Genomic DNA, 20,124 nt, shown 5'->3' with positions numbered 1-20,124 from the left:
GACCGCTAGGAGCATCTGTGGTGGTTTACTGATGGACTCTTCGTTTTCGTTAGAGGAGGCACTTATTTTGTAGCATTTGAAGATTTCTGCCTGTTTTGACTCTAGGACTGTCTGATTTCTCTGCAAACAACAAACAGTAGTTTGAATGACAACATAATCACCAAAAAACACGAAGAGGCTTTACCTCAGGGTTTTGGTTATGTATGAGTCACATTTATGCATGTGCAGCTTTTCAGATATTTTCCTAATCTGGACATTTTGAGAAAGTTGTCATGGTTACATTTATTTCTGGTCCTTGTAAAGGAAAACCAAGCATTTAGAGTCAGTTGGATTACAGACAGACACCAAACAGAAAAACAGCTGACTGTAGATGAGGAGAGCTGCATGAGCAAAACATTATTTCATTGTATGTTGCACTTTACAGTCCAATCATTTCCTACTTTTGTAAACTCTGTGGGTACTGCTGTGCAGCACACAGAGAGGAACAAGACCAGCAGCACAGTGTGACGAGACCCAGCTTGACACCCCCTTAAAGTAAAATCTTACAAGACGAGAGGGGTGTTAAGTACAAATAGGAAACACGGGCATAATAAGGTTATTTATGGACTCCTTTTCAAACAAAAATATAAAACGCACTTGCATCAAACTTTCATCATGCTACTTATCGCATTAGCGCCAGACCCCAGCTTGAGCGGAACGTCCCCATTCTGGCTCAGAGGGACAACAGGAAGTGAAGAATAGCAAGATGGTCTCACGCCTGATTGGCCATCGTAGTGTGGGCCTGTCAGGTTGAACCCTGACCTGTGGGAGCTGCGCTCTGAGCAACTCTGACACATGCATCCCCGCTGTATCTGAGTCAGGCTGACTGGTTAAGAGCCAGGGCGGAGAAGCGAGCAGGCCTGGTACGCGGAGCACCACATTTAGAGGGACTCCCCGCTGAATTATTCAGACGGTCCCAGTCGCAACAATCAGCGCAGATATGTTCTCTCACATGTGTACATATCCAAAGACACACACACACACACACACCATTTGTTAAATATTCATTACTACCAGTGATGACGGGGAGGATACAGGGGGCCTAATGTGTCAGCTGTGAGGCCGGGCTGCCAGAGTGAGTAGTTTTAGATTTGTAGTGCTTTGGTGTGTGAGATTTGTTTGTTTGCAGCAACATCAGCAGAAAACCATTTCGCAGTATGAGTGAGTATCAGTGGAAGAATGAGTTTCTCTGCACTCAGTGGGAGGCTGCAAAGGACAAGAAAATAAAACTAATATCATTTTAATATTACACTAAAAACGACGTGAGCAAATCGTATTGTAGTTTAAATTGTGTTTCTGTATATATTGTGTATGTTCCTCTCCCAGAAAGTTGATGATGGAGCTTTGTGTCAGAATGTGCTTCGTCTTTTCCATTGATCTCTTTGAAGGTTAAACACGTACAGATTTGGGGGTGTAGTTTTGATCTGTCATAACTTAACCCTTTCTTTCCCTCCCGCCCATTAATTCTCCCCACAGCGGTGACATGGACTCAGCGGTAGAGGTGTTGGAGGCAGTCTACACCAGCCCAGACAGCACAAGCCCCAATATGTCCTTTGTCTTCAGAAGGGTCTTGGAAGATGGCAATGAGAAAGCCTTAGACAAGTGTAAGACAAACACAAAATCCACACATAAAGACGACAGACAAAAGGACTGAGTATAAGAATGACTGAAGATAACACGTTGTGTTGCAGTGAGCGCTATGGCCGAGCGACTAGCCAACCACTTTGACTGCTACAGACCAGCTTCAGACCTCTTCCTCCAGCTGCTGGATAATGACAAAGTTGAGGATGCCAAGTCCATGCTGGCTGTAAGTATGAGTGTGTGCATGTGTATGCGCAGGCGCCCAACAGCTTTAATCCTAAATCAGTGACAGTTGTGTGTAGGCGTAATCTGAAGTGTGTGTGTGTGTGTGTATCAGGTTTCAGATGTTTGGTTGTGGTCCACAGAGGCTGAGATGAAATGTACATTGTTAATATTGGTGGAAATTCTCTAGTATTCATGCAGACGGGTGACAAACAAAAGGAAAACCCAACATAAAGTGTCTGAGTAAGATGCTGAGCCACCAGAACAGCTTCACTGCACCTTGGCATTAACTCTGTTGCTTGCTGCTCTTGCTTTTGTCTCTTCATCACATTTAAACTCCGTCCACAGCTTTCATGTTGACAGTTGCTTATCATGTTGGCGGTTGCTTCTCTCCTTGAGCTTAGAAAGAAACGAAATATCTTACTAGAGGAAAACCACAGTTTGCTTCTGAATGAATCTAAACTTGAATTTTACAAGAAAATAATAAAAAAAAAAACATCTCTGCATCAAATACAACAGTCTACAGTTGTGAGAAATGCAGCTGAGTGTAATTTGTAGTTTCAAATGGCCAAGTCCAGGTTGCTCGTATTTATTTATTTATTTGTTTATTAATTAAACTCTTTGTGGCCACTTTAAATGCATTTAAAATCATATGGAGCATTTTTGTCTCCATTTAAGTGTCTTGTGCTTCGATGCACTGAGGTAAAAAATAAAATAAAATAAAATCAACCTGGGACCTGGTGATGAATTCAGACCACAGCTCCCCGATGCACTTGTCAGACCGGACGGATGGTGGAGACGTTCTTCCACCACAGCTGCTGACTTATTCATCTGGCCTCACATTTGTGTGAGGAAACTCCTGCCCACATTCCACTACCGAGTCTGGTGGTTTGAAATGGGCCTCCGTCTACTTCACTTATTTAGCACCGTTCATATATTACAGCTCGATGACTCTGCATTGAGCCTGGGGACATGAATATGTAGAAGCCAGATGGGTGAGAGACAAGAAGATGGATGGAGAAGATGGGGCAGCAAAAGAAATCAAGGAAAACAAGCCATAGCTTTCCACATGTTCCCTCCTCCGGTGTAACTGTGTTTATTTCCCTCAGTTCAGTCACTGAGTTGCATGTGTGACTGAGAGTGAGCAGGTCTAACGTGTCACCCTCACTCACTGCACGTGAATCGTTATCTAAACCTGAACTAAAAGAGTCTTGCTTTATTTTTAGGTCCTATTATGATCCCATCATGCAATTGTTAGCTGCTCTCATCTTCACCCAAAACTACATTTGTGGTTTTGGACAATTAGATCGATATTAAAATCTCATGTGTCATAATTCTGCTGTAAAAGCCAAGGTACTTTTTGAACAAGCAGAAGGAACATAACAGTTACTGCTGTGATAATGCAGCCACAGGATGGTAAATTCACAGCATTATATTCTGAAATCTTATTGTAATATGCAATAAAACAGCAAGTGCTTTTCCAAATTGTAGTACTTCCTGAAAATCGTGTGCGGTTAGTGTAGAGAGGGGGAGGTGGGTATTTGGTGTTTTATTGGTGAGTGGAACCTAAAATAGGCTAAAGACTAATCTAAAACTTGTTCGCCCATTTGTCCTCGTGTTCAAAGTGTTGAGCCTGATGTGACCCGGGCTACACTGGTGTGCTCATCTTCCCGACTCCCCCTCAAAGCTGCTCTTCCTGGGTCACTGGAGGGTAGCAGCCCGACTTCTGCATCCCCATCAGAAGTGAAGCCAGAACAAAACTCTGAAAAGCTTTTAAGTAGGCGAGCAGACAATAATGATGACAAGGCTATCAGGAGAGAAGGGCGTGAGGTCGGTGGAGAGCCAGAGGGTTGAAGTTGGATGTGAAGCGGTGAGACAGGCGCTGTACACAGGGGAGTCATTGAGGGAAAGGGGAACCAGGGCGACGCGCACACAACACACGCTCTGGGTGTCTTGAGCTTTTAGGCAGCGTATGTGAGGTACAGGGGAGATGGTAGGCCAGTAGGTTGTGGCGCCGCCTTTGGGAGCGGTCCGTGTAGTGAGGGAGAAAAAAACAGCAGAGAGTGAGTGAGAGCACAGACCGAAGTTAAGTGAAGTGGCACAGTGTTGGTCTAATTGCCTGATTGTACTAAAGCCATTCTGCCACTTAGTGACTGCGACAGAAGGCAGCACGTGGTGTGCGTGCACCGCCCTGTTTAAAAGCCTCACAGGCCGCTTGCTTTTAATTCTGTAGGAGGTGGAGAGGGAGTGAGACTCGTTAGTTTATGACTGGCTAGTAATCGCACCTCATTGCTACTCAGCTAAGACCGTGCACACTTGGAGTGCAGCGATATTAATGTGTCTGACATACACTTTAAATACACACAGTTACAGTATTGTGTGTATGCAAAGCCACAGATGTCTTGATGTGTCCGAAATTGTTCACGAAGTGCATGTATTTCTATATTCTTGTCAGAATTGGATGTATATCATAGTTAATGCGCTGCACTTGCTCATTTTGTAATCGGCACCACTGCCAGTACTGAGTCAGGCTCTGTCGCTGAGGGTGAATGCATAGGGATTCCTCTGCAGCTCAAACGCCACACTGCTTCCCACTCATGCTGCCATATCAGCTATACTTTGCTTATCACACATATTTAGTTTCTGTCTTCACACTGTAAGGCTGCACTTACATTTTCACTGATTATTAACACATATGTTATTAAGTGATGATTGTGCTCTTTGATGTGCACGGCGCCATACATTTAAAGTAATAAGAAACAAATAGTTTCATCCATCATTAGCCTTTATCCTGCGCATGGGTGTGCAGGTGTTTCAACACTGTATGTATTTGAAGAGCGCAGGCCTGAGAGAGTTCTTGACTTCTTTTTTTTTTTTTTGCCTCTCTCTTGTGCCTTTTCTCTCGCCGTAGCGCTGCTCCGCTCTGGCTGAGCAGAAGCAGGCGCTGGTGTCCTACATGACCCGAAAGTCTCAGAGTCCCGGACAGGTAAAATCACACACTTACATTTTTAAATAAGTTTGTTTCTTGTTTTGGTTTATTATTTCTTATCAGTAATAATAATAAAGTTTCTGGAGTTACGTTTGTGAGTACAACTTTATCCTTGATGATATAAACAATGGCCAGAGATATAAAATAAAAATTTGAACTGGAATGGGAATTCTCCTTAGTAAAATCAATACATTTACTGTGGTGTGGCCATTGTGTATATGTAACTTTCCTTTATAAACTGGACAAGCTAAATTTCTACAAATTAAGTACATAAATGGGAAAAATAAGATGCATTAAAGATAAATCCAAAGGCCTTGAAAAGACGTGGGGACTGTTTATGGACTATATGAAAAAGAGTAATTGGTCAAAGTGTAAAAATAGTTCTTTACATACATCTGGACAAACTGTACACTATTAATAGCTTTATTTTATCCATATGTTTAACGATTCATCTAAGCTCATTTTGTGTCTATTTCGTGTGTTGTTTTTTTTTTTAAACTTGTATAGTAAATGTGTACATGCCCATATTTCTCCTTCTGTGGTCATTGCAGTTTTGAGCCAGTCAGTACAAGTGAATCCCAGGGCTGTGTTCGTATGTAAACTCATCTTTGTGTGCACAGGTGGGCAGGATCAAGACCCTGCTGAGTCTGATTCCAGACTTCACTGAGAAGGAGGTGCTGTATCCATACCTGATGAAATGTCACGGTAAGACACAGAAACACACCCGCCTGTTTGGATCCTGTGGAGCAGCAAGCGGCGCGTTGGCCTGCGGCTAAGTCAGCAGAGGAACGTATGTCCTCTAATGAGCTAGCTGTCCTGGCTCCGTCTCACCCTCCCACTTCCCCTCTTTAGTTCCTCGCTACACCAGAGACAAGCAGACATTTCATTAGCATTAGCTGGTCGGCTGAGGCAGCCACAGGGACACAGTTAATGATGCTCCGCTTGCTTCTGTTCTCTGCACTGTTTATGTATTTTATTTAAATTATCTTCAATGGTTTGGTTTTCCTCTTGTCCTTCTCTTTTTCTTTTCACCGGTGTATACAAATGAGTGCACTCGCATGTTTACATGCAGAGGGAGGTAATATACAGAAAGTTACCTTCATAATTTTATAATAATTTGTTTTTTAAATGTGTATAAAAGATCATTTTACTGGCCAGGTATTTCTTGCTAACTGTATTATTCTCCAAAGTAAAATGTAACAGTTCTTTCACAGCAGTCAAATCGGTGAGTTTTAATTTGAGTCGGTGAATCTTTTCCCTTTCCTGTCATTAGTGTCACAGTTGGTGAAAGACAGTCATCTACACATTTACACATTTGTGCTTTTAAGGTATCACTTCTTGATGCCAGTGAATTGATCACAGGTGTCTGTGAGGGGTGGAAAATACCGGGATTATCCCACCAACAATAAACATGCTTAATTTTTATCTCTTACACACATTTTTTCTCATTCAAATGAGAATTTAACATGCTGAGGTTTTTTCCCCCCTCGTTTTCTGACTTTTCCTGTCTCTCCCTCCTCGTCTACTAGTTCTGGATAAGGACTTATCGTCAGCCAAGGCTCTGCATGAGCAGATGGAGAAGGAGGGGGTAGCTGTAGACGAGCTGTCACTCAAACGGCTGGCTGTGCTTTACCGCAGCGCTGGAGAGCTGGCGCCCTTCCCTGAGCCTCCTGTGAGTTACACACACTTGTACTTCTATCGTTGTGAGGACACTCATTGGCATAATGCATTCCATAGCTCCTTCCCCTGATCTTAACCACTGGAACTAAATGTCTTGCCTAAACCTAATTCTAACCTGCATGTGGTGTTCTTAGATCTAGATAATGCCTTTGGCTCTGTACCACATTAGCCTACTGTGGGAAGCACTAACCTGTTTTAAAGTACCGGGCTTAGTTAAAGGGGATAGTGAGAGAAGTGAGCAGCTTATACGAGTGATTGTTTTGTATTTAGAATTTTTTACGCAGTGTACAAGTGGCCTTTCTTTACTACGGGAAAAGCACATTTGACATAAAAGCGTGGGCCTAGCATGAGGTGCATGCGAGATGTTACACACTGCACACGCTAAGCTTTCAGTCTGTGCTGCTGTGTGCACCACGTGAACCATCATGCGTGTAAATTTGACCGGCACGGAATCAAATAGCAGAATGATCAGCCCATCGAGCTAAAAACCGGTCAATTCTGATTTCCAGTCAGTCAGTGCATCTTTTACGTTTATGAGTTTGAACTGAGAAGTTTTTTGTGTTAAGGAAGGTTGCCGAATTTGATTTGGAAAACGTAACATCTTGAAATTTAAAGTAAAGTACCTACCTACCGAAATTAGAATGTTGCTGCTCCAAACCCAGTGTTCCTCTTACTCAGGATAATCCACAGACCACACTGTCAACAGTTTTCAGAGACTTTCTTCAGTAGAATGTAGTCACTGTGTGAGATGTGTGGATTATCCAGTGTGATGGGGGCACTGTTTCTGGAAGGAAAACCAGCTCCACTATGTTTTGATGGAGGCTCAAATCTCAGACACATAAAATCAAAATCTAAACAAAGTAAAACTAGAGAAAACGTACTTTTGCCATTTCGGTGAACTCATAAGTCTCAAAGCCTCTGTGCTTCTCTCTTATAGTGTACAGAGCTATTTAACAGCATTAATAAGCAAATGCACATTGTAAGGAGCTGGCGTAATCTAACAAGCTCTCTCACCTTCTCCCCCCGCCAAAACACACCCACCACAACACTTTGTCTGGATCAAAGCATCAATTAATTAGCCAGGAACAGAGGCAAAAAGTGCGTGTTCAGGGAGTGTACTACAAATCCCTTATTTATGTATTAATGGGGATTTAAAGATGAAACCAGACAGGCTATTTAGACAAACCCGGGAGGTACTCCGCCGCTGCTACTTGCTTTTGGAAAGAGGCGAGATGGAAACAGACTGTAAGGAAGGTGAACTTATGTATAGTTTGTCTGGAATATGTTTGATGCACAGTCGTCCTTGTTTCTCTTTCCAGGAGTCCTTTAAGTTCTACGCAGACAAGCTGAAAGAGAAAACCGCTAACACTGAGATGACAGCGGAGAAATAAAGATTCATCCTCATCTCCTCTTATCTCCACCCAAATCCCACTGTTTTCTTCTTTTGTGTCTTTTTTTTCTTTTTTTATACAAGATGTTTGAGCCAAAATGTTGAGTAGTATTTGTGCTGAGTGTTGGGTATTAGACTGCCTACTGCGACACTGATAACGTTGATCATGAGTTGAGGATGTACAGAAATATTTATGTTAATAAACGATGTTAAGAAGCCACGGTCTGTGCCTGGATCTGTCTGTGGTTTCAACGGTGTGTAGTTGTACTGTTGACCTGTTTTCAGGACAACACGTAAAGCACTGTTGAAACTAATGTCATTAACAGGGGCTCAATTACACTTGTGCTTTTGTTGCTAAGATGCTACGCAATTAGTGTCAACTCTACCCTGCGCTCTGTACACACAGTATATTGTATACCCTATATACTGTATACTGTATTATACACCTTTGTTTTTTGAGGTGTCATGTAACAGTTATTGTGTGGATGCTGCTCGCTCAGTATCCACACAATAACTGTCTGATAGGAATTTGCATAAATGCACATTTTAATGAGGGGACTGATTTTACAAAAACTGCATGTTCAAATTGTTACCAAATAGATACCATTATGCAAAAAGTATGTATGTTGGTAGGGAAATAATACTGATAGAATGCAGAAAATTGCAGTGCAGCTCACATTACCAGTATGAATTCTATTGACATATCCACTGATCAGCCATAACATTATGGCCACTGACAGGTAATGATGGGTAATTGGGGCTTTGTGGAAGCTTCGATACAGTATTCAAAAAACGGTTCATTACTTGAGGCTTCAATGACACAGTGCTTGAGTAGTGGTCAATAAAATGAAGTGCAATCAAAACATGTCATTTATTGGATTGTTTGGGATTTGATTCACCATGCACATTACTGTTCGATTACAATACACGGTTGTATGGTTTAAATCTCACATAATATATAAAATGTTATTCTTATTTGGCACGTCTGAATGTAGTAGGCTATAGCTATATACTTAGCCTGACATTTAGGATAATAGGCATAATCACTTTATTTCGCCAAGCATGTTACATACAAGACATTTGTTTCCGGTACAGTACTGGAAACATGCTATGAATCATATTCTATCCTAAATCAATTCTAAATAGCCTATTGCTTAAAAGATGTTGAATAGTGGATGTTCAGTAGGCTGGACAGCAAATGTGATCTCATGTCAAACGTTTAATTGATGAGCTAAGTAACACTCAGCTCTGTCGGGAATCGAACCCACACTAGATTATTACAAGACTGTGGTTTTCATGATACACCACAAACTCCTGTCACATTACTTCGTGGTCGCATGTTACAGCAACTACACTCCATGATCCTTTATCAACTCTCACCAATGCGCATGTTACAGCGCCTACATCAACTGATTTCATTTGCTCCGAGTATCATGGTTTAGTAATGTTATAGAATCTTTAGTACTTTAGGCGACACTGTCAAACCAAATCTTTATCGACTCAGTATCTATTTGCTTCAAAAGCTCAGCTCAACTCTCCCAAAGAGCCAAGACAAGCAAACCAGTGATGGGGTTTCAATACCGAATGAAGAGGTAACGTGCGTCAAACGTCACCAGTCACGTGACCAAGCCATGCCTCGGCACAGTGATTTGATGCTGCCTCAGGTGTCAGAGGCCCATCACTGCTGACAGGTGAGGTGAATCACACTGATGAGCTCGTTACAGCCACCTGTCAATGGGTGGGGTATATAAGGCAGCAAGACAACAGAGTCTAAGGAAGGACAGACGGTGAAGTGGTGACCGGGTCATGGACGCACACGGCTCTGATGATGAGGTTGATCTGTTGCATTTTAGTTTTAATGTGTATCGTTCTGTCTATATGCTTAGCGGTTACTCTGGGGTAAAGCAGTTGAATAAATGTATAATGTCGAGTTCATATAGGCCATTTTATCCAGAGTTTAATGTTGGCGTGTAATGTTAGCAAAACTCTGCTAGCAAGAAGCTTCTCGAGCTGAACGCGAGCTAGGCGTGTGTCCTGTAATTGGCTCCATGTGCGCCTAGCCTTCCGGTATACTATTGTTTGCTTTAGCGTGTTCGTTTAAACAACGAGGTTACAAGTTAAACTTGTTTCTAGGAAAATTTGCCATGACTTGGCGGTAACTAGTCACCCTGTTGGCTCCCTTTAAAGTCCAGACAAACCATCAGCTAGTCATTAATGAACGGCCCGAAAAGCCTGTTTAAATTAAGCTCATAATCAAAATATCAGCAGGATTTAATGACATCAATCAGTAACTCCTCGTTAAAGAATAGTGTCCTGTTAACAATGGAGAATTTCATGTCAATCTAGATTTGAGTATCCAGAAATGAAAACTGGATGACTTGTATAAAGCTGCAAGTAATGGAATCTTGTAGTAATGAGGTGAATTCACTTTATTGTGTAGCAAATGCTATAGGGATGTTCTTATTGAAACGCACTGAAAAACAAGTCCAGACATGGGAGTGTAAGAATTAATTCTTCGTTAGTTTTCAGTTTTCTATTTTTTCATATCTTTACTTTCCTTGCTTATACATATTAAAACCGTATTGTGATTGTCCAGAACTACTGAGCCTTGGTTACTTTAATACATTTATTTTCCTTGCATATATCTTACAATTTTATTGATGAGACTTAAGTGATACTGAAGTAGAAACTGCCTACTTTAACTTCTGTGTAGACATGGTGTCTGTGTATTCAGGTAACCAGATAGGCCTGTTTTGAACCTCCACCTGGTCCTGCTTTGTCCTGTAATAGATTACTTGGATAGGGGGGTCTGCAGTGCAGACAACCCATTGCGTGTTCATTAATTAGCTGCTGCCTGGAAAATCGCATCACAATGTACACACCTGGTTTAGATCACATTTCAGCAAGCAGGCGCAGGCAGGGGTTGACCATGTCAAATGACCAATAGGATTGAATGTTGTACCTCTGTCCAGGGCGGACCAGCCCAAGAAGATAAATGTATCGTGAAAACCTAACTCCTGGTTCAGAGAACGGATTTCCTGCAGGATCTGTCGCTCTGATCCCAGCGCTGTAAGACTTCACCTGTCCCCAGCGCTGTAAGACTTCACCTGTCCCCAGACTTTGAGTAAACTTTGTTTTTAAACGGTCATCTCCTGTCTTTGTCTTGCAAAAGAATTGGGTTATTTCTAACAGACAATGGATACATGACATTACAAAAATATGTAGTTTTACAGGATTGTGTGTATTACCAAGGGTGTGCTTTTCTAATGACATTTTGTTTTCATTGTAATCTTTCACATCTACATTTGACAGTCGTCTTCTCCTGTTCTACATTCAAGGCGGCAGTGGCCAGAGGATCCTGTTGGCTACACAAGATGCCCACACGCATGCTTTGTTTTCCCTTCCCTCCCTTACAAATTGACATTTACCCCTTTAAGCTGTGGAGGGGTAAGTTCACCAGAACAAGAACAGTGGTTAACTTCATACATGGATGCTCTAGGCAGGCATTTTTAGGATGCAGTGTATGGGGTGGTGGTTTATTGTATGAAGGATGTCTTTGTTCTTCATGCATGAAGGTAGGTGACGCTGATCTCACTTGAGGTGGATTCACCAAGTTTTGTAGAGCTTTTAATTGCATTACAGGCTTTCTCATCCATGTACTAGTACTTTTACTCATGTTCCCTTGCTTACTCTGGCAACATGCACAACAGTAGGACTAACCATCCTTTGAATAGGTGTGTACACTATTTATTACAAACCTCCAGATGGTAACTGTTCAGACCATTGTGACGTGTTGCATCATTCTTATTGCTGGGGATAGCTTCTCAAAGTGAAATTGGAGCATATCATGCTTAAAACTCAAGCTTTTTCCATTTCTCCCTTAAGCAATCCTGAACCAGATGTCATTCTGTGGACAATCATCTGGTGGGGTCAAAGCAGAGTACCTCACATTTTGTCCATGCTGTTACAACTGCATGTGCCTGGACCACAGTTGTGAAGACTCTAGTCATGTAACTACAAGAGAAATCTTCGCAACTGTGGTCCAGGCATATGCAGAAGATGTGAGGTACTCCAATTTCATGACCCCACCAGTAGGATTTCCCATCTTACCCAAAACTCCAGCAGCTGGCTGAGCTGATTGTGTAGCTGCAAAAAAAAAGATTTGTAATAAAGGCGCTGAAAAAATTTGTAAATTGGGGTTTTTTTTTTTTTTTTTTTTTTTAAATAAAGCTGTTGTGACAAACTGTCTGGTTCTGCTTCTCAACATCTAAGATGTCAGGCACTGTATTCCATCTTGACCCTGAACTTGATGTTTTAGGAAGGAGGGTACTGTGTGGGAGATGGTTTCTACAGGCCATAAAGTACAAAAAAATATTAAAATATATAGGAACAAGTTACTACACTGTCCTCATGAGGGTTAACAGGAAGTCTTCCCAGTTTTCATCACCAAACCATAACTGCAGAGAACACTCCAGTATGCAATTCTACAGTGTTCAGCTTTAACTGAAAAGCAGACTTACTATAAAGTTTAACTTAGAATTGTTTTAACCTGCTCCTATAAAATTCAACACTTTAGTTTATGAAACTCAATTTTTAGTAGGACTGTTAAATGTGTAGCCTCAATTATGTTCAGAATATTAAGAACATAATGTAGTCCAGTACACCACCTATAACTGAATTTATACATTTAAGACAATCTCACCAAAAACATTGAGCTTCATAACATGTTAAGGCAGGCTTCTTTACAGCATCAGGAACTCCAGAACCTGTGACAAGTTAACTCAGATCTGCTTACAAGTTTATCCGCAGTGAATTTAAAAGAACTATTTGCTGTATTTCACTTGATGGCACTGAAGTTCAACCACTGTTATGGCAGTGTTTGCCATAAACATTACAGAACAGTTTTTACTCAAGCGTCATTATCCTACTGACCCTGTGTAGAAACGTGGTGGATACAGATGCTAATATGCACACCTTACAGCTGTCTTAAAACATATGTCAGACTGGAGCAAAGAATGAAATGTATTCAATTACATTGTGCTCCATGTTGAGAATTTTCATTACAATTTATATAAAAGTTGCTCAAGCACTTTGGAGATGCGTCAGGAAAAAAGAGAAATTACAGTCTGACCTGAACCTATCAGTGCTAGTACAGTACCCTGACTTGAACCACCACAACTTTAGAATGTTTCTCACCTCATCAACTTGCAGTTGATGTCCATATGTAGGAGTGACAGGGGCCCAGAATGCTGTCTGTCCTCCTCACAGCAAGTGCCATATTCTTGTCCATGTCCTATTGAAAGACACATGGGGGAGTTAGTCCTATAATGTCTGTCCTAGTTATAACAATTACTCTGATCACAGAAACCTGTACAAACTTAACACGTTTCATAAAAATCAAACATGCAGGAAAAGGTATTTACAGTTACATTATAAGCCTAATAATGAGACTTCATTAAGCTCTGGTGAGAAATTTACAAGCTACTCACCAGAAGTTCAAATTTCAACAGTTAAAATTATCCCTACCTTTACCAGCTACAACAATAAAATGAACACATTACTGCACCAGAACTTATAATCAAATAATATGCATTAACGTGAAATGCATTCTATTATTCTGCAGTGACTTTTGGTAACTGATATATTTAGCTGCTAAAGCCTTTGCACTATTATTTAAGCAACACTCTTACCTTAACAGGGCATCTCAGTAAAAAGATGCCGACCGGTTTGGACCTCACCAGGTCTTCATCGGGGCGGAAACATACAGGTGCAAACAATTTGTTAAGTCTCCCTGCTGATGACCCCGTGAGGTCCAAACCGGCCGGGGTTTTTAACTGAACTGCACCATTAATATTAAATATAAAAGACGTTTACATTAATGGGGCATGTCAACCAAGAAGAGTTCTTTCATCTACAAGACTGCACATCCAACACGGAATAAATTACAAGTCAACTCTTAAGAAATGTCCCCTAGACTGAGCAGGTTTTACAATTAGCCTGACAACTGACTGACTCACGCAAAGCAACAGAGTACTCCAAGGCCAACATTACCCTTGAAAATTTTCTTGCTAGCAGAGGTTTGCTAACGTCCTACATTAGCATTCGGCTAACGCTAGATAAAGTATCCCACCTGGAATAGAAAACATAAATGTGGACAACTGTGTTAACAGCGAAGCACCTGCGCGCTGCCTACATACAGATACATGGAATGTTTACTGTGATTTTCTTTTATTTTCTAATGTGACCCACCTGAGTTGCAGAACTGCTGCTGCTGCCTTACATCTCGACTACAACCAAACTTACAGAGCTACCACCGGAGACTAACTTGAAGAACTCAGCTACCACCTGATTGGACAATTTAACTCTGCTCTGTGATTGGATTGTCACCGTCCAATCAGATTCAGGTGTGATTCACACTAAACCTCAGTACTCCTAAATTGAGCTGTATGTGCAATTTGCTGCCGTCAGTGTCTTTGTGTAACACAATTTGTTTACAGATTTTATTCATACTTTTAAAAACGTTTTTACATACAACTCTTTTCTACACATGCTCGAAAATTGTGACCATGTACATACATTGCTATTTGTACCATTAAATTGCCATTAATTTGATTAGCAGGCACTAATGGGTCACACTTGTTAAGATTGGTGTAATGCTGTGTGCCACCACTAAAGGGCAGCCTTACTGTGTGCTGAGGAGAAGGAACAGGAAAAAGAAAAGTTACAAGACATGTTTTAGGCTTTCAGGCAAAACTGTGGCTTATTCCTACCATTTTTTTTAAATAAAGTCTAAAACCACTAATAATTTGTATGACTAAAGAGAGGTTTCAAGTAAATACTGTACAGAGATAAATGTAAGAATTTACAGTTTTCAGCTGCTTTGGCAAGTCTAGCAATGCAGCTTATCACACATTGTCAAATATAGTTTATATCTAAGAGATCAGAACTGAGCGATGTATCCATCCCATTATTTTCAGTCAACATAGGATAGTACTGAATGTTAGGAGCAGTTTACGTTTCCTGGCAAAGACACACAAAAATACTATTTAAAAGTTCTTTATTCTGCAAGTCATCTTACAAGAAACCATACACCTGTATCAATCTCATCGACTGCTGTCTGCATTCTCATGACGATTTTGCATTTATTATTTTTCCTGCTCCACCACAGCCTGATTCTCCAACTAATGATGAACTGAATGATGAACTAATGAAGACTGAATTCAACAGGTGTGGAAATTTTCAACTTGTACACAGCGACTTTTAAGATAAGCGCACTGGGCATTACTTGCTATCATGATCTCCAGCTCAGCCAAGGAGGTGGTCTGTTGGGTTGAGCAGGAACATGTTGACATACTGGGATCTACCCATCGTTGCTTATCCAAGATGATGAATGTGCACTCTGGCATTAGTGTTGTACTTCGCTAGGCCTAAGGATCCACAGCTGGAATTCGCGCCCTGAACCTCGATCCTGCTGTACCAAAATCTGTGGTGTTAACCACCTAGCTATGCTACCCGTTCAATACGCACACATTACATTCCATTCATTTGAATGGAGAGGATGAACTGGAGTGGGTGACATCACTCACACTCTAGCTCTGTCCTTCAGCCTTTTTACAATTTTTGTAAAAAGCTTGCTTTCTGCTCTCATTCTGCCAACCTTAAGCTTCCACACACCAAATATACATGAAAACGGTAGAGAAAATTGTGAGGAATCAGAAACTGCCCTTGTTACTGTGATAGGATGAACGGTTTTTGATTTTGATTCCAGAAATTTCACCAAACTCTCCTCGAAGCAAATGTGAGGGCTATTTGTAAATCGCCAGAATTCCTTCATTTTATGGAATATCTTCTTATAGAGGTGATCAATTTGTTTGTTGAAGCCTCCTGCCACTCAGACTCTTCTCTCGCGTCCCACAACCTGTGTCTGCAGCTTTCCTCTGCTTGGCTTTGAACTCCTTTGCTCCTGTTTCATGTAACACAAGTGGTTCTGGACCCTGACTGAGGCAGCAGGCCTTCGATAACACACTGGTTGTGGGACACGAGAAGATTGCATATTAGCTGACAGAGAGTCAGGAGCTTGTTTGGGATACAAATTATTGGGGAAAATGTGTTTATAAATAGAAACGTCTGAGCTTATCATTATAGTACTCTCTTTAGAACCAGAATGTGAAGGATAATCATTGAAAACAATCACATTATCAACAATATTCTTTGTTATGTAAAAACACACTGAATAATGAAAATAAACACATGGAGCACGTGGAGCAGTTTGATTTAATACTTTACTAATTTGGACTTGAACCATGTAAGGGAAATATTTATCAGGCTTTTGCACCAGTGCAAAAACACATCTTACATAATCTTCAATCTTTGAGGATACAACAAGTACACACTTTTTTTCCCGAGTGGGACTTACTAACTCTCTACTAGGCTTTTTTTCAGTGCCCTCTACACAGGCACACACATTGTTAAGCTTAATAACCTTACATACACAAAAAAAAAATAAAGCTGTAGAAAAAAGAAGATTAAAAATGGAACAAGCAAAAGCTGCAGATGGATATCTGCCAAAGTGACGCTCTAATCACAGGCCAAGACAGAGACCAGAGGAAAACCATTTTCTGTTAGTGCAGTGCTCTGCTGCCATCCAGCAGCAGACAGCAGTACTGCAACAAGTGCTTCTTCAAGCACAAAGTGAGTACAACTCTTTTGTCCAACTATTAGTTGGACTATTAACTATTAGTTAAATTGTAAAAAAAAAAAAAAGGGTATGTATTTATATTGTTTCAACAGGTTAAATATGAGAGGAACTGCAGTACTTTTATGCATGTTATGATGAGGTACCTGCCTGGTTATTTCATGTCCTTCTACCATTAAAAAGAGTGGAGTTTTTCATATTAATGTGAAAATGTAAATTTGAAATATGCATTTTTTTTAATCCCCTGAATTAAGCACTTTTCAGTGTAAAACATCTGAATAAAAGCAGTAGAAGAAACAGTGCAAAGCTTGGTGTAGAACTAGAACCCAGTGAACCCAAAAATGACTTCCATCCACTGACCAGATACTGTTTGGTCTGACTGTCCAGATGTGCTCACCAGTCTTGACTGGACTTCTGTTTGATGAATTTTAGGCACAAGAAATAGAGCACCATGAAGACCAGACAGACTGCCAGCAGGACCAGATAGCATGAGAACAGAGGGTACTGGTTCATGTTCATGGCCTCCACCACCTGAGAGACAAACACAAAAGGTGAGAAAAGATGTCTGTTTGTGCATGTACAATACTAGCTGAGTACTATCTCAAAAACCAGGACCCTGAGAGATAACCTAATCTCTAATTCATTAATATGAAATATATTGGGAGACTAGGATTCTAACGTGGTTTTTAGCTGAAATTAGTCTATGTGTGTGCTTTTTTAAACTTACATATATCCCGTCAACACTGATTGTGAAGTTTCCGATGCTAACGGGGTACTTGTTTCCTTTGAACTGCACCTGTAGCATGCCTTCAAAACCCCAGCGCATGAAGGAGGCATGAGAGAGCCACGACGCCACTGGAGAGTTAAAAACACGGGCAGGTATAAACATTACAAACTTACAGGATCATTTTTCTCCCAGCTGTGCACACTTGCTGTGTTATATCTCTCTCCTCACCAAGCCACATATTCTCCAGGCTGATGACAAATCCTCCAGTCAGATAGAACACAGTAAACAAGGAGTTGCCCATGAAGGCTGAGATCTGCAGGGTGGGCAGAGAAGCAGCTACAAACAGAGCCATGGCTCGGCTGCAGTAGACCATCAGCCATGCCAGTGTGAAGTGGAGCAGAAAACGGTCCGGAGCCTCATTGAGCCCAGCCAGCCAATAAATGGGCAGACCGTAGACCAAGGTGAACACACAGTGCTCTGGTAACTCCCCCAGGACCTACATTCAAATGTACAGAACAGGTAAAGATGCAGAAAGACACACACACACACACACACACACACACATATATATATTCAGTGCTGATCCTGACTGGTGGGTTTGCAATGCAGACAAACAGTATGTATATCATGTTTCCCTGTGCCTTCCAATCCCACATTCCTGTACTGTATGTTACACTGTAGTGCGACTCCAACATGGAGTGAGGCTGACCCCTGCTGGACACGCAGTTTTAGACTGTGCTTTACCTTGGCAAAGAAGTAGGAGGTGACCGAATACATGCCGTCCTCCAGCTCATGGTAGAGCATGGCCCTCTCTGTGTGACCTGGACAGAATATGAAGTCAGTCTGATGACAGCTCCCAGTGCAGACAGCATGATAACCTCTGGTATCCCAGGCCAAAAACACAGGCTCTTATTAGATTCAAAAATCAATCTAGAGCAATTGTCTTTTCAGAATAATGAGGACAATTTGAAAATTGAGATTTTAAGCAAATAGTTACTGTGAAAATGTATAATAAATTATGTATACAGTATATGGATTATGTAAAATTCTGTGGAGATCTCCAGCTACATAAATGTACAGTAGTATTTGTAGGGTGATAAAATTAAAGCTCCACATTGGGCAGGTAGTGTTACAGTATTTAACTCAGTCATATGTTACCGTGAAATTAGTTTTATCAGTTTTGTCAATTAACCTTGACTTGAAGGTGATTCTTTATGGCTGTTGGCTAGCCTCAGCTTTATTATCTCAGCAATTGTTGTAATTGAATATAATATAACTCAGGGTCCAACTCTATCTCCCACACTTATGTCAGATAAGTTGGTGATAAGTTTGGCCATACTGCGCTGAACAATCTTACCTCTGGCTGGTTTGTCTATTTATAGATTTTTTTTTTAGCAGGGATTTAATGCATTTCTGCCAACTACATTGCCTTAAAATGCAAATTAACTTTGAATTTAGGAAAGCAATTTGCAAATAAATTAACAAAAGTTCAGACATTTAATTGCAGTTTTCAGCCTAAGATCTGCTCACAATATTTTTAATGTTGTTCCTAATGCAGAAAAATCTGTTTCTGCTCTGTCAGCTCATTCAGAGGTACAAATGAAGATTCAGAGTCCATTGTATGGCTGCCATCTTTGCCAGGTCTCCCTTGAAAAAGCGATCTTGATCTCAATGGGACGTGCTGGTAAAACAAAGGTTAAATAATTAAAAAATAAACTAAAATGAAAACCAGCAGGACCCATGATCTCTCTTCTTCAGTTTTTTTTCTCATTATAAAATTTACTAGTGAAGAGGATTAAGACCATCGTAACAAAATTTATTTTTTGTTTTGACCTTTTTTCAGAATTCTAACTTTAAACTCAAATTTGACATTTTTCTCAGAATCCCAAGTTTTTTAAAAGTCAGCATTTAAGAATTCTGAGAAAAAAAAATCTAACTTCTGAGAAAAGATTACAGGCGCCATTTGACATACATCAAAACACCCATACGCATTAATTTCAATGAAAGCCCACACACTGGTGGCAAACTGACGCATATGCTTATTGTCCTATTTACTCAGTGTTGATACAAGTTAAAAAGCATAAGCACACGCGACGCTACCTGTGTGCGGTACCTTTCAGAATTCTGACTTTAAACTCAGAATTCTTAGTAAAATATCATAACTTTGATTTTAAAGTCATAAGTCTGACCTTTTCTCAGGATTCAGATTTTTTTTTTAGTCAGAATTTGACTTTAATATTAAAGTTTTGACTTTAAAATCTCAGAATTCTAAGATTCAAGTCAGAAATCTAATAAAATGTTTTACAGTGGCACTAATCCTCTTCCATAATTCACAAACACTATGTAACCTCATGTCCAGGTCACAATTTTTTCACAAGGTTGGGTTAGTCACAGAAACTATTTTAACCATGGTGTCTGGTCAGAGAGAGTATTTGCTGGAATGGGGATAAAAATCATTGACGTATTGTAAATCTTATTTTCATTTATGACTGCTGCAGGTTTAACTTAAGATTTGATCGACAAAGGTTGTTGTTCAATTCGCTGTCTTGAGTGACAAGTTGTTCCTCTATTTTCTTGTTTAGACACCAGGTGTTAAGAGTTTGTGTTGCCTATTCTCCAAACCAGGCTTTTGTTTTTGAGACTGAACATCGGTTTTGACTGCAGTTGAAGTCACTGAGGTCACAATGTGAATGCAAACCTGTCTGACTTTGAGTCTTGTCCCCTTAAGTGGCTGTAATTACTCACATTTAGCTATGACGTCCAGCACCACAGCGAATGGGGTTAGAGCTCCTATCATGTAG

General features: G+C 40.6%; 2 protein-coding genes and 2 long non-coding RNA genes across 7 annotated transcripts in view; 2 read left to right on the top strand and 2 right to left on the bottom strand.

The window, feature by feature from the left end:
• The window catches only part of lrpprc (leucine-rich pentatricopeptide repeat containing), a 52,221-nt gene extending 44,102 nt beyond the window's left edge, over nucleotides 1–8,119 (top strand). Inside the window, exons 33-38 of the mRNA XM_020599981.1 lie at nucleotides 1,516–1,643; nucleotides 1,731–1,846; nucleotides 4,754–4,828; nucleotides 5,452–5,536; nucleotides 6,361–6,503; nucleotides 7,831–8,119. Coding sequence (XP_020455637.1) covers nucleotides 1,516–1,643; nucleotides 1,731–1,846; nucleotides 4,754–4,828; nucleotides 5,452–5,536; nucleotides 6,361–6,503; nucleotides 7,831–7,902 — 619 coding nt within the window. The 3' untranslated portion in view covers nucleotides 7,903–8,119. The remainder of the gene's footprint in view (nucleotides 1–1,515; nucleotides 1,644–1,730; nucleotides 1,847–4,753; nucleotides 4,829–5,451; nucleotides 5,537–6,360; nucleotides 6,504–7,830) is intronic.
• LOC109960117 (uncharacterized) lies at nucleotides 3–14,743 on the bottom strand. 2 transcript variants are annotated; one of them, XR_002274944.1, is made up of 4 exons: nucleotides 14,151–14,743; nucleotides 13,953–14,031; nucleotides 13,098–13,194; nucleotides 3–120 (listed from the first exon to the last, which is right to left on the bottom strand). It is a non-coding gene; the product is annotated as an uncharacterized LOC109960117 (long non-coding RNA). The 2 variants fall into 2 exon arrangements; XR_002274943.1 differs by lacking the exon at nucleotides 3–120 and adding an exon at nucleotides 12,631–12,667.
• On the top strand, nucleotides 9,440–11,822 carry LOC109960124 (uncharacterized). Of its 3 annotated transcripts, XR_002274946.1 has the most exons (4): nucleotides 9,621–9,734; nucleotides 10,874–10,970; nucleotides 11,240–11,348; nucleotides 11,787–11,822. It is a non-coding gene; the product is annotated as an uncharacterized LOC109960124 (long non-coding RNA). The 3 variants fall into 3 exon arrangements; XR_002274948.1 differs by lacking the exon at nucleotides 9,621–9,734 and adding an exon at nucleotides 9,440–9,592 and having other exon boundaries at nucleotides 11,240–11,816; XR_002274945.1 differs by having other exon boundaries at nucleotides 11,240–11,816.
• A 1,420-nt stretch (nucleotides 14,744–16,163) lies between the features above and the next one.
• abcg8 (ATP-binding cassette, sub-family G (WHITE), member 8) overlaps nucleotides 16,164–20,124 on the bottom strand; it is an 8,605-nt gene continuing 4,644 nt past the window's right edge. The window contains 5 exon segments of the mRNA XM_020597597.1: nucleotides 16,164–17,127; nucleotides 17,324–17,451; nucleotides 17,552–17,819; nucleotides 18,068–18,144; nucleotides 20,069–20,124. The exon segment at nucleotides 20,069–20,124 is cut by the window's right edge and continues 42 nt beyond it. Coding sequence (XP_020453253.1) covers nucleotides 16,990–17,127; nucleotides 17,324–17,451; nucleotides 17,552–17,819; nucleotides 18,068–18,144; nucleotides 20,069–20,124 — 667 coding nt within the window. The 3' untranslated portion in view covers nucleotides 16,164–16,989.

Source organism: Monopterus albus, unplaced genomic scaffold (assembly GCF_001952655.1).
Source record: "Monopterus albus unplaced genomic scaffold, M_albus_1.0 scaffold3.1, whole genome shotgun sequence".
Taxonomy (NCBI): Eukaryota; Metazoa; Chordata; class Actinopteri; order Synbranchiformes; family Synbranchidae; genus Monopterus; species Monopterus albus.
The sequence above is the reverse complement of the archived record's forward strand: the minus strand, read 5'-3'. Positions and strand labels throughout refer to the sequence as shown.